Source organism: Antechinus flavipes, chromosome 6, assembly GCF_016432865.1.
Source record: "Antechinus flavipes isolate AdamAnt ecotype Samford, QLD, Australia chromosome 6, AdamAnt_v2, whole genome shotgun sequence".
Lineage (NCBI taxonomy): Eukaryota > Metazoa > Chordata > Mammalia > Dasyuromorphia > Dasyuridae > Antechinus > Antechinus flavipes.
In genome coordinates, this window is record NC_067403.1 from 256738593 (window position 1) to 256753593 (window position 15001).

General features: G+C 59.5%; 1 protein-coding gene across 4 annotated transcripts; it reads left to right on the forward strand.

Annotated features, from left to right (window-relative positions):
- The first annotated feature begins 5038 nt into the window (after positions 1 to 5038).
- On the forward strand, positions 5039 to 14227 carry DPP3 (dipeptidyl peptidase 3). Of its 4 annotated transcripts, none has more exons than XM_051967011.1 (18): positions 5039 to 5201; positions 7019 to 7297; positions 7656 to 7745; positions 7969 to 8106; positions 9054 to 9128; positions 9211 to 9304; positions 10012 to 10142; positions 10238 to 10368; positions 10448 to 10506; positions 10832 to 11026; positions 11137 to 11249; positions 11329 to 11421; positions 11858 to 11920; positions 12093 to 12217; positions 12308 to 12428; positions 12610 to 12789; positions 13145 to 13307; positions 13752 to 14227. In XM_051967011.1, the coding sequence occupies exons 2-18, from the start codon at positions 7028 to 7030 to the stop codon at positions 13922 to 13924; spliced, it is 2214 nt and encodes a 737-aa protein (XP_051822971.1). In that variant the 5' UTR covers positions 5039 to 5201; positions 7019 to 7027; the 3' UTR covers positions 13925 to 14227. The 4 variants fall into 4 exon arrangements, with proteins under 4 accessions (XP_051822971.1, XP_051822974.1, XP_051822972.1 ...); XM_051967014.1 differs by lacking the exon at positions 5039 to 5201 and adding an exon at positions 5247 to 5363; XM_051967012.1 differs by lacking the exon at positions 5039 to 5201 and adding an exon at positions 5792 to 5879.
- The last annotated feature ends 774 nt before the right edge of the window (positions 14228 to 15001 follow it).

The following is a 15001-nucleotide window of genomic DNA, read 5'->3' on the forward strand; positions in this document are numbered from 1 at the left end:
CAAAGATTCCTAATCATTCCAATGCTCCCAGAGGAGGAGGGGCTGCTTCTGTGGCCAGAAGATTCTTCTTCCCTGGAACACTTTGGGCAGAATCAAGATGATTCTTTGACGTTCACCCAAATGCTTCTCAGGTCCTTTCCAGATCATGGTGTGACTGTATCCCTATTCCTGGCGCCTCGCACAGTTATTGCCACACAATAGGCACTTAATAAATCTTGTCATTTGAATGAATGTCCGAATAATGACAATGGCATTGGCTTCAGGTGGGTTCATTGATGGAGGGCAGTTTTTTTCTTCTATAGATAAGAGGTAAGAGCACAGAATTTGGACTCAAAGGTTTACGTTTTAGTTCTGCTGTGTACCTATGTAATCCTGGAGTGGTGACCGAACCTTTCTGGAAGTCTCAGTTTGGTCATCTGTAAAATGGATAGTTAGGTTGCTCTAGCCAAGAATTCATCAGTTCATGGCCAGCATCCCAAAGGTGAACTTCTCCATTCTGATTTAGAAGGTAATTCTAGCCTTTGACAGATTCATCCTCCAAAACCCCTCTAAGATAATCCAATTTCCTGTGCTTGCATCCCACGGGCAGTGCCGGGTCACTCCCATATCATACATCATTTCCTGTGCTTGCAGTGCAGCATCGCTTCTGCATCACACATAAGCATCCAAGGAAAATTGGGGGTCTGGACTTGAGTAGGAGGAAGAGTGGGCCAGGTGGCCAGTGGAGTCTTGCAAAGCTCTTTTAATGACCACAAAGATCTTCCCGAGGAAGGCCTGTCTTTTTATTGCCAATCTTTTGGAGGGGCAGTATGGCTGCAAATCATGAAGTGCCATGGTCTCTGAAAAGCTGAGATGAGAAACCCTCCAAAGGTAACGGAGAGAGCTGGGGGGGAGCACAAGCAGTGGCACGTGATAATACTAAAGCATAGAAGGAAGAGTAGTAGGAATGCTCTAAAACACGTGTGAGTGACAAGAATAAGAGAGCCACTGGACAGAGAGCACTCCACTCGCGTCTTCAAGACCTCAAGAGAACTCCTCGGCATTTTGAAGGCGACATGGACACAAGCTATACAGGGGCGTGAGGATCATTAGTGATGGAGTTAGAGCCAGAAGGGACTTTAGGGGCCATCTGGTCCAACTCCCTCATTTATAGATGAGGAAAAAGAGGAACACGAGCCTCAGTTTAGGGCGGTCATGAATTGTAGGAAATATCCAAGAGAATGCTCAATTGGAAAATGCGATCCAAAGAAGTCTAATGTAAAAAGATGAAATGTCATTAGAATAAATGTAAAGTTTGAAACTTGAGTCCAAAAAATCAATCATACCATTACATGACCTGGGATATATGGCCGGACAGCAGTTCCCCACGACCAAGAAATGATTTGCCCAAGCAAGTCATAGAACTAGAAGAGTGAAGAAGGAGGGTGGAAATCATAGAAGGAATACTCTAGGGAGAAGAGAAGAGAACTGGAAGACCAACTGTCATTTTGATGATAAGAAAAACAAGGGTGGGGTTAACAAAAGCAGCCTGGTAGAGTGAGCCTGGGCCTGGAGTCAGGGTACTGAGTGTGAATCTTGCCTTTGCTACAGTGACCTTTGCTACTATGAGATACAAGAATTATGGAGATTGAATGTAAATCAAATATGCTACGTTCATATCTTTTTTCTGTTTTTTTTTTTTTTCTCTTTCGTGGTTTCTGTTCAGTGGTTTTCTGTTCAGAACACGTGGTTTTGTGTTTTGAATTTTCTCTCCCCAACATAACTCGTAAAGAAATGTGTATTTAAAAAGTTAATATTAAATATTAATAAAAAAATAAAAAGAAATAATCCTGCAGGATTTACAGTCAATATCCACAGTTCTTTTTCTGGCTGCAGACGGCATTTTCTGTCCAAAGTCTATCAGGATTGCAATCCTTGCCTTTGCAAACCAAGCCTTTCATAGTTGATCATCGCACATTCTTGCTGTTACTGTGTACAATATATTCCGGGTTCTACTTGTTTCTCTCGGTATCAATTCAGGTAAATCTTCCCGGGCCTTTCTAAAATCAGCATGTTCATCATTTTTTATAGAACAATATTCCATATTATTGTTCTGTAAGGAAGGACCAGCAGGATGAATACAGAGAGGACTGGCGAGACTTACATGAACTGATGCTGAGTGAAATGAGCAGAACCAGGAGATCATTAGATACCTCAACAATGATACTGTTTGAGGATGTATTCTGATGGAAGTGGACCTCTTTGATAAAGAGAGCCTTAATTGATCAAAGATGGGCAGAAGCAGCTACACCCAGAGAAAGAACACTGGGAAATGAATATAAACTGCTTGCATTTATGTTTTTCCTCCCGGGTTATTTCTACCTTCTGAATTCAATTCTCCCTGTGCAACAAGAAAACTGTTTGGTTCTGCACACATAGATTGTATCTAGGATATACTGTAACCCATTCAACATGTAAAGGACTGCTTGCCATCTGGGGGAGGGGGTGGAGGGAGGGAGGGGAAAAATCGGAACAGAAGTGAGTGCAAGGGATAATGCTGGAAAAAATTACCCTGGCATGCGTTCTATCAATAAAAAATTATTAAAAAAAAAAAAGAACAATATTCCATTCCGGTGGTAGGATTAAAGGGATGAAAAGATGAGGGCCAGTCTCCTAAACCAAAACCCCAGGACAGGAATCTCAGCAGAAGTTGGGCTCTCTCAGCTCCTGGGCTGGTATCCTGTCCCCATTTCTGCATTGGACAAGCATTTATTAAGCACTTACTGTTTAATACTTTAAAACCCCAATCCCCTAGGCTGGGATGCTCTCCCTCTGCCTTCAAATCCCAGCCAGATTCCCACCTCGTCCAGGAAACCTCCTTACGGCCAGCACTTCCCTTAGAGATCATCCCTTAGAGTGTCTCATTGGTACGTAGTCGTTTGCATGCTGTCTCCCCTCATCAGACTGTGAGCTCCTCAAGAGCTACCTTTTGCTTTTCTTTGTAACCTCAGGACTTAGCGCAGTGCCTGGCACACAGTAGTTGCTTAATAAATGCTTACTGACCGACTGGGGACACTGAGATAACTAGAACATGGCCCTTCTCTTCTGTGAGGCAGATGAGCGGCACTTAGATAAATTGGATGCAACTTTAAATCAAAGGACACCTGGGGAGTAGCAAGTGTTGCAGTAAAATAATGTCCAGTGATGGCTGAGAAAGGAAAGCATGAGGACTTCATGGGTGGGGGGTGGGGCAATAAGAGTGTGTAAGACACTGCCCCCCCTCCCATAATTCCCAGGGCTTGGATTCAGATCCTGCATCGGGGCCCTAGCTGTGTGCCACTGGGCCGCTTCCTTGCTGCCCAAAATATTGGAGGAGGGGGTGGACTCATGATCCCCAGTCCCTTTAAGGCCCCGGGAGTCACCGTTTCCTTTGGTTCTGCCTTGTTAGGTCCTGACTGGAAGGTGAGAAAGGGAGTCCAGCCAGAGCACGCTCCACTTAGCAGGCTGGCTCAATCTGCCTGCTGCCCCCTGGTGGTCATGGGATCAGAGTGCAGGCTGAGGGGCCGGATCCCCCAACTCTCCCTCACCATGGCTGCCTGTTTACAGAGGAGGACCCTGAGCTCCGGGGAGATCACGCTAATTAGCTCGAGATGCACGTTTGCATCTCCCTGTATTTTACAGATGGGGACACTGAGGTCCGGGGGTCTAATCGATTAGCTGAAGACCCTGGGCTAAAAAGAAGGAAGCACATTTGCTTGGCAGCTTTGCGTCCCAGGAGATCCCATCCGGTTTAGGGCTGGAAGAAGGCTTCAGAGCTGGGGATCCAGTCCTTGGCTGGCCCCCTGCTCTCTGCCCGTTCCTAGCCTCAGTTTCTTCATCTGTAAAGTGGGGCTGGACCATCTCTAAGGGTGCTTCTGGTCATTAAGGGTGCCCACCTCGGGCGAGGGCGGGGGATAAGTCTGCAGGGTCACCTCCCGCCTCTTTGCCTCGACCCCCTGCCCAGGATACCCTCCTAGCTCCTTCCACGGCTCAGCTCCGGGCCCACCTCCTACAAGAAGCCTTTCCCGAAGATCATCATGTACTTCAACAACAATACCATATGATGACCAATTCTGATGGGCGTGGCCTCCTCAGCACCGGGATGAACCAAATCAGTTCCAAAGGAGCAGGAATGAACTGAACCAGCCACGCCCAGCGAAGGAACTTTGGGAGAGGACTAAGAACCACTACATTGACTTCCCAATCCCTCTGTTTTGCCCGCCTGCATTTTGATTTCCTTCACAGGCTAATGGTACAATATTTCAGAGTCCGATTCTTTTTGTGCAGCAACAACGGTTTGGACGTGTGTGCTTATTGTGTATCTAATTAATATTTTAATATATTTAACATCTACTGGTCATCCTGCCCTCTGGGGGAGGGGTGGGGGAAAGGAGGGGGAAAGTGGAAAGAGAGGTCTGGCCATTGTCAATGCTGTCAAGTTACCCATGCATAGAACCTGAAAATAAAAGGCTATTAGATTTTTTAAAAGCCTTTCCTGATTGCCTCGGCTCCCCATTTAAGGCCCCCCCTTTAAGGGTGAAATTTGACTTGTCTCATGCGGTACAACCCAGCCGAAGGGATGCCGCTCCCTTTGGGGCCCATGATAGGCGTTGAGCAGAGCAGTCGGACGGTGCGTGCGCAGAGCGCCGGGCCTGGAGTCAGGAAGCCCTGAGTTCAAATCCAACGTGAGACACTTACGAGGTGCGCGCCGAGAAAACCCGAAGTCGCGCCGGACTGAAAAACCCCGCTCTTATCTCGACGCCATTAGGTTCCTCTCTGGCCGCAAGTATTAATTATGGCTTCTGGGGGTCCGTGACCCCAGAAAAGGTTAAGGGCCAACGGCTCGTTTTACGGACGAGTCAACTGAGGCGCAGAAAAGCTTGGTCAATAAAGGTCGGAGCTCGGGCCCCCAAGAGAACAGGCTGGGACCTCCCAGCGGGGCGCCGGCCTCGCGGGCCAATCCCCAGCAGCCCTGGCAGCACGTGCGGGAGGAGGCGGAGGGAGGAAAGAGGAGGGTGGGGCCTGGGGGAGGATCCGCGCGCTCATTGGTCTCTGGCCAAGCCGGTCATGACGAAGGCGGACGATGATTGGGGGGGAGGGGCGGGCGTCGCGCGGCCCCAATGAATGGGTAGCCGGAAGCAGGAAGTGAGTGAGGGAGTGAGGGAGAGAAGCAGCTGGTGCAGGTGAGGGCACCCTGGCTGGGCGCTGCGGGTGGGGTGGGAGGGACGGCGCGGAGCGGGGAGCGGGCGGGTGCCGGGGACCCCCGTCGCTCCCCGGCCAGGATCTCCTGGCGCCAGAAGGGCTCCGATCGGAACCGAGCCAGGGACTGCCTCCTGTGCCGGCAGGTGCCAAAACGCAACCGCCCCAGGCCCCAGGAACCCCCGCCTCCCTCCGTACCCGGGGAAACTGAGGCCCGGAGGCGGCGCCGGGCGGGAGCCTGGGTCCTTCCGCGTCTCTGTGCGTGCTGGGGCATCCGGGGAAGAAGGAACCTTGGGGACTTTGAAGGAGATGGCAGGGATTCAGTCGGGGAGCATTTATTAAGCGCCAGCTGTGTGCCCGGCCTGCCCTCTGTACAATGAATGGAACAGCCCAGTCTGCCCCGTTCGGAGGGGCCGGGAGTGTGGAGGAGGAGGAGCTTTGAGGCGCGTCCCTTCCTCGGCCGCCAGCCCAGCATGGGGCCCTTTGGCGCTGCCGGCGTGTTGTCCCCTTGGCCAGGCTCGGGGTGGCGCCCCCATCAGACAGGGATGGAAGGGGACCCCAGAGAATTGGGGGGGAGGGGCGGGCGTCGCGCGGCCCCAATGAATGGGTAGCCGGAAGCAGGAAGTGAGTGAGGGAGTGAGGGAGAGAAGCAGCTGGTGCAGGTGAGGGCACCCTGGCTGGGCGCTGCGGGTGGGGTGGGAGGGACGGCGCGGAGCGGGGAGCGGGCGGGTGCCGGGGACCCCCGTCGCTCCCCGGCCAGGATCTCCTGGCGCCAGAAGGGCTCCGATCGGAACCGAGCCAGGGACTGCCTCCTGTGCCGGCAGGTGCCAAAACGCAACCGCCCCAGGCCCCAGGAACCCCCGCCTCCCTCCGTACCCGGGGAAACTGAGGCCCGGAGGCGGCGCCGGGCGGGAGCCTGGAGGGTCCTTCCGCGTCTCTGTGCGTGCTGGGGCATCCGGGGAAGAAGGAACCTTGGGGACTTTGAAGGAGATGGCAGGGATTCAGTCGGGGAGCATTTATTAAGCGCCAGCTGTGTGCCCGGCCTGCCCTCTGTACAATGAATGGAACAGCCCAGTCTGCCCCGTTCCGAGGGGCCGCGAGTGTGGAGGAGGAGGAGCTTTGAGGCGCGTCCCTTCCTCGGCCGCCAGCCCAGCATGGGGCCCTTTGGCGCTGCCGGCGTGTTGTCCCCTTGGCCAGGCTCGGGGTGGCGCCCCCATCAGACAGGGATGGAAGGGGACCCCAGAGAATTGGGGGGGAGGGGCCGGTGTGCTCTCGCATGGGAGGCCAGGGCGGGGTCTGCTGGTGCAGCCCTATCCCCAAAGACCCACAGCTACACTCACATAGTAACGGCCCCACTTAAGGTTTGCAAAGCGCTTTCTAGCCCCCTCAGGCATGATGAGCCCCTTTTACAGATGAGGAAACTGAGGCAGGCGGAGCTACAGTGACTTGCGAAGAGTCACACTGCATTTCTGACAAGGGGGCCCCAGCCTCTGCCTTCAGGGCCCCTGGCCGGCCCTTCCACTCCTTCTTAGGCAGTTTTTCCTTGTGTCCAACCAAAATTCCCGTCCTTTCAGCTGTTCCCGTGTGTAACGACCCCCCCACGTGGGCCATGCTCGCCCCTCCTCTGGTTCCCTTCAGGGCTCGGCTCCAGGGTCACCTCCCACGGGAGGCCTTCCTGAAGCCCCCCCTCCTTCTTCCCCTTCACGTCAGGCCGTGTGTGCTCTCTGGCTACCTGCGGGCGGGCTCCCAGGGTCCCACACTCGGCGCGCTTCCCTGACTGACTGCTGCCCCCCTCCCTCAGGCAGACACGATGGCGGACCCCCAGTACATCCTCCCCAATGACATTGGCGTGGCCAGCCTCGACTGCCGGGAGGCCTTTGGCCTGCTGTCCCCCACGGAGCGGCTCTACGCGCACCATCTGTCCCGGGCCGCCTGGTACGGGGGCCTGGTCGTCTTACTGCAGACGTCCCCCGAGGCCCCCCACATCTACGCTCTCCTAAGCCGCCTCTTCCGGGCTCAGGACCCCGAGCAGCTCAAAGAGTGCGCCCTGAAGGAGGGGCTCACGGAGGACGAATACCAGGTCTGCCCCTCCCCCCCCGGCGGGAACAGGGCTGCGCCCCCCGGCCTCTCCCCCCCCCCGAACCCCGGGGCCTTGTCAGCGGCGTGTCTCCCCCGGCGGGCGCGTGTGCACAGAGACACGGTCACTCACACACCCAAGGGCACACCCGTGCACGCACTGCAGAGCCACGTACGCTTGCACACACATGGTCTGAGAACGTGCACATTCGCACGTGTGCACACACTGACATACATTCACTCGTACACACATAGGCACACAGCCTCCCCCTCCCCCACAGCCTGGGGCGGCCCTGGGCAGACCACCGAGGGCTGGGGGCCCCGCCCTCCCGGCCCTCCCTGACCTCCTTCCCTGCTCCCAGGCTTTCCTGGTTTATGCCGCGGGGATCTACGCCAACATGGGGAACTACAAGTCTTTTGGAGACACCAAGTTTGTTCCCAACTTGCCCAAGGTGAGCCGGGCAGGGCGAGGGCCCGCGGGGCTGATGCGAGCGGGTGGGGGCGCACGGGGTCCCGGGGATGCACTGGGGGAGTCCCGGGGACGCACTGGGGGAGTCCCGCCTGGGCTTCCGGAGAGCGAGCCCTCTTTAGTTGGGGGGGAGGAGTCTGGGAAACGACGGGGCCGTGTGGCCGGCCCGATCCCCTTGGTTCCTCCCTGTCTCCCTCCCCGTGCAGGAGAAGCTGGAACGGTTAGTGCTGGGGAGCCGGGCTGCGCAGGAGCACCCAGAAGAAATGGGGGGGCTCTGGCAGGTCTGTGGGGATCTCATGTTCTCCCTGGAGCCCCAGCAGCGCCACCTTGGCCTGGGAAATGAGGTGAGAGCCGGAAGTGGGGAGATGCCCTTGGGGGGTACGTGGTGCCAGGGGGCAGCCCTAGCCTCCTTGATGTCACAAGGGGGTGACGAACACAAGGTGTCGGGTGAGGGTCCGGAGCTCCAGAAGGCCGAGCTCCCGTGGGACGGTGGGGCTGGGGGACGCCCAGCTGGGGGTGCCCTCCGAGCTCTGAAGGTGAGCAGGAGCCCGCAGGCCCAGCGGACAAAGGCACAGAGGTGGGAGACGAGGGCACCGAGTGAGGAGCTGAGGGCAGGAAGGGCAGGGCTGGGAGGGGTTGGTATTTGCCCTCCACACCCGCTTCCCGTAATCCTGCCAGCCTGGACTCCGGCCCCATCCTCAGGCCCGGCCCACCCTTCCGCCCCCGCTCCCATGGGGCCGCCCCTCCCCCTCCCCGAGCTCATCCGATTTGGGACTGGGGCCTTGCCCATGTGAGGAGCACCTGAGGGGCTTGTCTGGGGGTCCCCGGTGATCACAACACTCGCAACACAAAACTCCCTTTGGGGGGGTTTAAAGCAAGGCCTTTGCCTGCATTTTCTGCTCTGGGCCGGTCCCACTCTTCAAGGTTTGGCCTTGACCCAAGAGCAACAGGGAGCCACTGCGGCTTTTTGAATGGAGGGAGGAACGTGGTCACACTTGTACTCCAAGAAGTTGGGGATCCCGGGGTCTCTGAGGGGGGCCATCGCGTGTCTGGGCCGTTCCCCTTCCTCAGTGTGTTCCTTCGGTGCTCGGCCGACGGCCCCCCCCCCCCCCAGGATGTCCTTTCTGCTCCCCATGGTCTTGGCCCTCACGCTCACCTGTGCCCGTCGTGCCCCCTGCAGCGCACTAGGCCCTTTGGGGCAGGGACATTTTCTCATCCCTTCGCCTCCCACGGCGTCACAGGCCCCTCGTGGGTGTCGGTGCTGACAGTGGGGGGGGCTCTCCCCCAACAGGGCACCACCACGTATTTCTCGGAGAACTGTACCTTGGAAGACGCCAAGCTGGCGCAGAGCTTCTTGGATTCGCAGGTAGGAGGCCGGGAGGCCGGGTGCCAGGCTGTGGGGTGGGCGGCCTCTTCCCTGCAGGCGCCCACCTCCTGCTCTCTTCCAGAACCTCAGTGCCTACAACACCAGGCTGTTCAAGGGGGCGGACGCAGACGGGAAGCCGTTCTTTGAGGTGCGCCTGGCCTCTATCCTCCGAGAAGGTGAATCCTGAGCCTGGAGTGGGCTAGCCTCCAGCCCAGGGTGGGCTAGCCCCAAACCTAGGGTGGGCTATCCCGTAAGGAAGGGGCTGCTTGGGCGTGCTTCCCCCCCTCCCCGCCACCGGCTCTTTTGGTGTGACTCCAAGCCCGGGCCTGCCCCCAAGATTATATGCCCCGGCTCATCCCCGTGAATGTGCATGTGCTCCCCCCCATCCCCCAGAAGGGGCCTGTTTCACTTTGGCCTTTGTGTGCTGAACATGAAAGAGTGGAAAAGCACTTAGAAGGTCCTAAGCACGACACACAGTAGGTGCTTGCTGATGACTGACTCACCATACAGCTTCCTGCACTTAGTATGTTCCAAATGTGGCATACAGTAGGTGCTTACTGATGATTGCCCCTCCATACAGCTTCCTGCACTTAAATAGCAGATCCCAAGCATGGCACCCAGTAGGTGCTTGCTGAAGATTGGTCCTCTATCCAGCTTCATGTACTTACTATGTTCCAAGTGTGGCACACAGTAGGTGCTTGCTGATGACTGACCCTCCATCCAGCTTCTTGCCTCTGGGTTCTTGTTTCTCACCTCTCCCTGAGTCTCTCCAGTTGTCCTTCTAGGAAGCGGGGTGTCCCTGGGTTCCGTCTCCTGAGCTACAAGAAGGCAAGGTCCGGGTGCTGACTCTTTACTCTTTTCTCCTGTGTTCCTGGCCCTGTAGAGACCACCCCGGACTCCGACATGACGCCGAAGCTGAAGAGCTACGAGTTTGAGGGCTGCCAGTTCCAGGTGACCCGGGGAGACTACTCCCCCCTCCTGCAGAAAGTGGTGCAGCACCTGGAGAAAGCCAAGGTAGCGTCCCTCAGGGATGGGAGGGGGCGGGCCCGGGGGGAGCTAAGACAGCTTCCAGGAGACCGGCAGCGCTCCCTGGTCTCCCTCCCCCACAGGCCTACGCAGCCAACGGCCTCCAGGAGCACATGCTGAGCCAGTACATCGAGAGCTTCACGCAGGGCTCCATCGACGCCCACAAGAAGGGCTCCAGATACTGGATTCAGGACAAGGGCCCCATCGTGGAGAGGTGAGAGGGCTGCGGTCTCTGGGGGTCCCCGCCCCCCCCCACCCGCTCCACGGGCTCCAGCATCGCCTTCTCTCCCCAGCTACATCGGCTTCATCGAGAGTTACCGAGACCCCTTCGGCTCCCGCGGAGAGTTTGAAGGTATCCTCTCGGGGACCGGGGCCTCTGGGTACAGGGACTGGTGTCCTAGGGGGGCGGGGGATCTTTGGGCCACAGGGGGCAGAGGGGACCCCAGCACCTGCCCACTCCCCAGCTTGGGGCCCATCGGGCCCTAAGCGCCGGGGGTCCACGGGATGGCCAAGATCGACTCCTGCCCTCGGCGAGCCCCTAGTCTAGGGGGAGAGCCCACCTGTGGCTCACTCTGCACATCTGCCTGGCGGGGGCGCCCTTCCCAGCCTCCCACCCCCATTACTATGCCCCGGGTCCCCTGAGACCCCCACCAGCCCTGCCCTTCCTGGGCCCTCAGGGTTCGTAGCCGTGGTGAACAAGTCCATGAGCGCCAAGTTTGAGCGGCTGGTGGAGAGCGCGGAGCAGCTGCTGAAGGAGCTGCCCTGGCCCCCGGCCTTCGAGAAGGACAAGTTCCTGACCCCGGACTTCACCTCGCTGGACGTGCTCACTTTCGCGGGCTCCGGGATCCCAGCTGGCATCAACATCCCCAACTGTGAGCGACATTGCCAGCCTCGGGGGAGGGGACACGGGGGCACCGGGGGAGGGGGCACAGACGCTCCCGTGCTCCCATCCCCCTTCACATCCCTTCCCCCGCCCCTCCAGATGACGACCTTCGCCAGAAGGACGGCTTCAAGAACGTGTCTCTGGGCAACGTGCTCGCCGTGGCCTACGCCACCCAGCGCGAGAAGCTCACCTTCCTGGAAGAAGAGGACAAGGTGAGGGAGGGGGGCCGCGGGGGCCAGGCAGGAAGGAGGGCGGGGGCGGCCGGGCGGCCCTGACCCTTCCCCTCTGCAGGACCTCTACATCCGATGGAAGGGGCCGTCCTTCGAAGTCCAGGTGGGGCTGCACGAGCTGCTGGGCCACGGCAGCGGGAAGCTCTTTGTGCAGGTGAGGTCCCGGGTGCCCCTCCCTGTGGCCCCTCCCTGTCCGGTGCGGGCCCCCGTCCTGTAAACCCCGCCCAAGGTGCAGCCCCCTCACCGCCAGGGCCGGCGTCCGGGGTTCGGCCCCAGTGACCCGCCTCGGGCCTTGGGGGCACAGCAGGAGCAGGGGCCACATGGGATTAGGAAAAGGGCGAGCAGAGGTTGCAGTGGAGACACAGAGGCGGGGGCTGCAGGTTAGGAGTGTCACGTACTGACTGGATCTGCTGGTGCTACTGACCCGGTTCTGTTAGTTCAAGGGAGGGCTACGTGGAGCAAGGGAACAAAGGGCTAAGAAGAGGGAAGGGAATAGAGGACCCCCTCCTCTGGGCTTCTTGAGCCAGGGCCTGGCCCGCAGGCCCTGGGACACTGGGCATCCCACCCTTCCGTTCTGGTTCCTCCTGCAGGATGACAAGGGAGCGTTCAACTTTGACCAGAACACTGTGATCAACCCAGAAACGGGGGAGCAGGTGAGGAGCGGGCGGGGGGAGCATAGAGGGATTACCCTGAGACCCAAGGGAAGAGCACATAGGGCAGTCCTGGGGAGCAGGCGAGGGGGGAACGGCTGGGCAAGGCCCAGGGCAAGGAGGCCGGGGAGCCAGCAGCCCTTCTCCCCCCCTGCCCATCTCACCTCGCCCCCAGATCAGGAGCTGGTACCGGAGCGGTGAGACCTGGGACAGCAAATTCAGCACCATCGCCTCCAGTTACGAGGAGTGCCGGGCTGAGAGCGTGGGGCTCTACCTCTGCCTTCACCCCCGAGTCCTGGAGTAAGGATGGGCTGGGCCGGGGCAGGGCTGGGGGGCTCTGGGACCTGGGGGCCCCTGGGAGCCCCTGATCCCCGGCCTGGCTTCCTCCAGGATCTTTGGGCTGGACGGCCCCGAGGCGGAGGACGTGGTCTACGTGAACTGGCTGAACATGGTGCGGGCCGGGCTGCTGGGCCTGGAATTCTACACCCCAGAGACGTCCAGCTGGAGACAGGTAGGGGGTTCACGGGGTGGTGGGGGTGGGGATGGGGGTGGGGGTGGAAGGGGAAGTGAGAGGGGGGAGGGGGCTGGGCACGAGCGGCCTGGGCTCCTCAGGGGTCTCTTGGTCTCTCCCCGCTTGGGGAGGGGTCAGAAGACGCAGGGTCCCCTGGGCTGAGAAGACCTGGTCGCCGCAGGCACACATGCAGGCCCGCTTCGTGATCCTGAGGGTCCTGTTGGAGGCCGGAGAGGGCCTGGTCACGGTGGTGCCCACCACCGGCTCCGACGGGCGGCCGGATGCCCGGGTCCGCTTGGATCGGCACAAGATCCGCTCGGTTGGCAAGCCTGCCCTGGAACGGTTCCTGCGGCGACTCCAGGTGAGCAGAGGCTCCTCGGCCCTTAAGCCAGAGGCTGCCCGGGAGGGAGGGGCCGGGGCTGCCCCACGGCTAGAGAAGCCCCCTCCTTGCCGACCACCCAGCAGGGCCTTTCCAGCCTGTTGTGTCTCCCCCTCCATGTCTGCCCAGGCTGTGCCCCTGGCCTGGGATGTCTTCCCTCGACCCCTAGGCCCTCCCCCCATTCACCTCGCATTAGCTGGTGCTTACTCAACGCTCGTTGCTTGATTGACGGGAGAACTGAAAGGCCTCATTGGAAGCTCGCTCCCTAATCCGGACCTTGGTTTCCCCATTTGTAAGGGGCCAGGTGACGCTTGATACCTCCCCCCCTTCCCCCCAGGTGCTGAAATCGACAGGCGACGTGGCCGCCGGGCGGGCGCTCTACCAGGGCTACTCCGCGGTCACTGACGCTGCCCCTGAAAACTTCCTTGCCCTGCGTGAGACGGTGCTGCTGCGCAAGGAGGCCCGCAAGCTCATCGTGCAGCCCAACACCTGCCTGGAAGGTAGCAGCTCATGCCCCCCAGACTCAGGCTCTATTTGGAGCAGGAGCAGGCGGGAAATGGGCTGGGGAATACCTGGGCTCATTGGGGGCTGGGTAAGGGGCCTTGGCACTGCCCGTGCCGGGGGTGGGCCCAGGGAGCCCCCGATGGAGAAGGTGGCCCAGCCCGGCTTTCTCAGCTCCAGTGGGGGCAGCTTTTTCCTTCCCTCAGACCTTGGTCCTGCCCTCCAGGGGCTAAGCAGGCCCAGGCGCCCATCCCCCAGGTGATGGCCCCCAGGCACCCCCTCATTCTGCTACTGCCACCCTCCTTCCTTAAGCCATTGCTGAGGGATGCACTGGGGGTTTGGGGCCAGGAAGCATTGCCCCTCCCCCCCGGGTGATCATGGGCTCAGGGGCCTGGTGGGCCCTGGGTGGGGCCCCGCTGAGGGCCTTCTGTTCCCCTCCCCAGGCTCCCAGGTGCAGCTCCTGGAGTACGACGCCTCGGCCGCCGGCCTCATCCGCTCCTTCTCCGAGCGCTTCCCCGAGGACGGGCCCTTGCTGGAGGATGTGCTCACGGGGCTGGCCAAGGCTGACGCCCACTTCTGGAGGGGCCCCACCGTGGTCGCGGCCCCTCGGGCCTGAGGAAGCTCGGTTCCACCCACCCTGTGCCCTCCTCCCTCGGGGCCATCCGTCGCCCTGCCGGAGGGATGGGGCCTTTGTGCCCGGTGGGCCGGGCCTTCGCCTCCTTCCGCCTCCCGAGGTCAGCTGGAAGGGCCCGTGGGAGCCTGTCTCGGACGTGCCACCTGTCCAGGACCCGGGCCCAGCCCCCCCTCTCAGAGCCAGCTTCCTCTTCTGTCTGGGATGCTTCCATCCTGCCTGCCTACCTCTCACAGGGTTGTTGTGAGGAAAGTGGTTTCTAACCTTTAAAGAGCTAGCCAAACGGGAGTGCTGACCACTGAGCTTCCTTTCCCCAACACGTTCCCTGGGCCCTGGGGGGGCCTGCGGGTTGGGCCTCTGTCTCCAACTGGAACCAGGGAGCCTTGGGGGAGTTGGGCGGGGGTGGGGGGAAGACAGGCCTTAGAGATGGGACTGGGATGTAGCATATGGAATGTCAGAACTGGAAGGCTAAGTCATTGAATTTGTTAAGCAGCTACTGCATGCCAGGCTACAAGGAAAGGCAAAGGGCAGCGCACCTGCCCTCCAAGCTCCCTGTCTAGTGGGGGGGCACAGCGGGCAGACGGTCACAGGCAGAACCAGGTCAAATGGCTGAGACTTGGAGGCCGCGAGGCAGATACCTCCTTAGAGGCCCACAATTCCAGGCTTTGGGAAGTACTGCTCATAAAAGTGCACGGAGCCTCTGAGGGACAGCAAGGTGGCCACTGTGCCTGGACAGGAAGAGGCCGGCCCACCAAAGGGTTACCTGGGTCCCGGAGGGGTGGGGAGCCGGGGAGAGGAGTGATTGGGGGGGAGCATGGTCAGCTGACAGCTCAGGGGAGGAAGGCTGGAGTGAGGGCACACTGGCGGCAGGAGGACCATCTGGGACTGGAGGCAACTTGAAACAGAAAATGGCAGCGGGGAGGGACCCAGAACACAGGGTGGGCGCTGAGGACTTTTGGAACTTGACAGGGAGGGGGAAGCATAGAACGTGCAATGCGGCAGCAGCTTGAGAACTCAGAACCGGGAATGTCAGAGCTGTGGAGAACCTTAAAACGGAGCCTA

Excerpts from the sequence above, each read along its gene's own strand:
- DPP3 (XM_051967011.1), top strand. The coding sequence starts at position 7,028 with ATGGCGGACCCCCAGTACATCCTCCCCAATGACATTGGCGTGGCCAGC. Across the intron at positions 7,746-7,968 it reads TTGTTCCCAACTTGCCCAAG|GAGAAGCTGGAACGGTTAGT; the intron begins GTGAGCCGGGCA and ends CTCCCCGTGCAG. Across the intron at positions 9,129-9,210 it reads AGAGCTTCTTGGATTCGCAG|AACCTCAGTGCCTACAACAC; the intron begins GTAGGAGGCCGG and ends GCTCTCTTCCAG.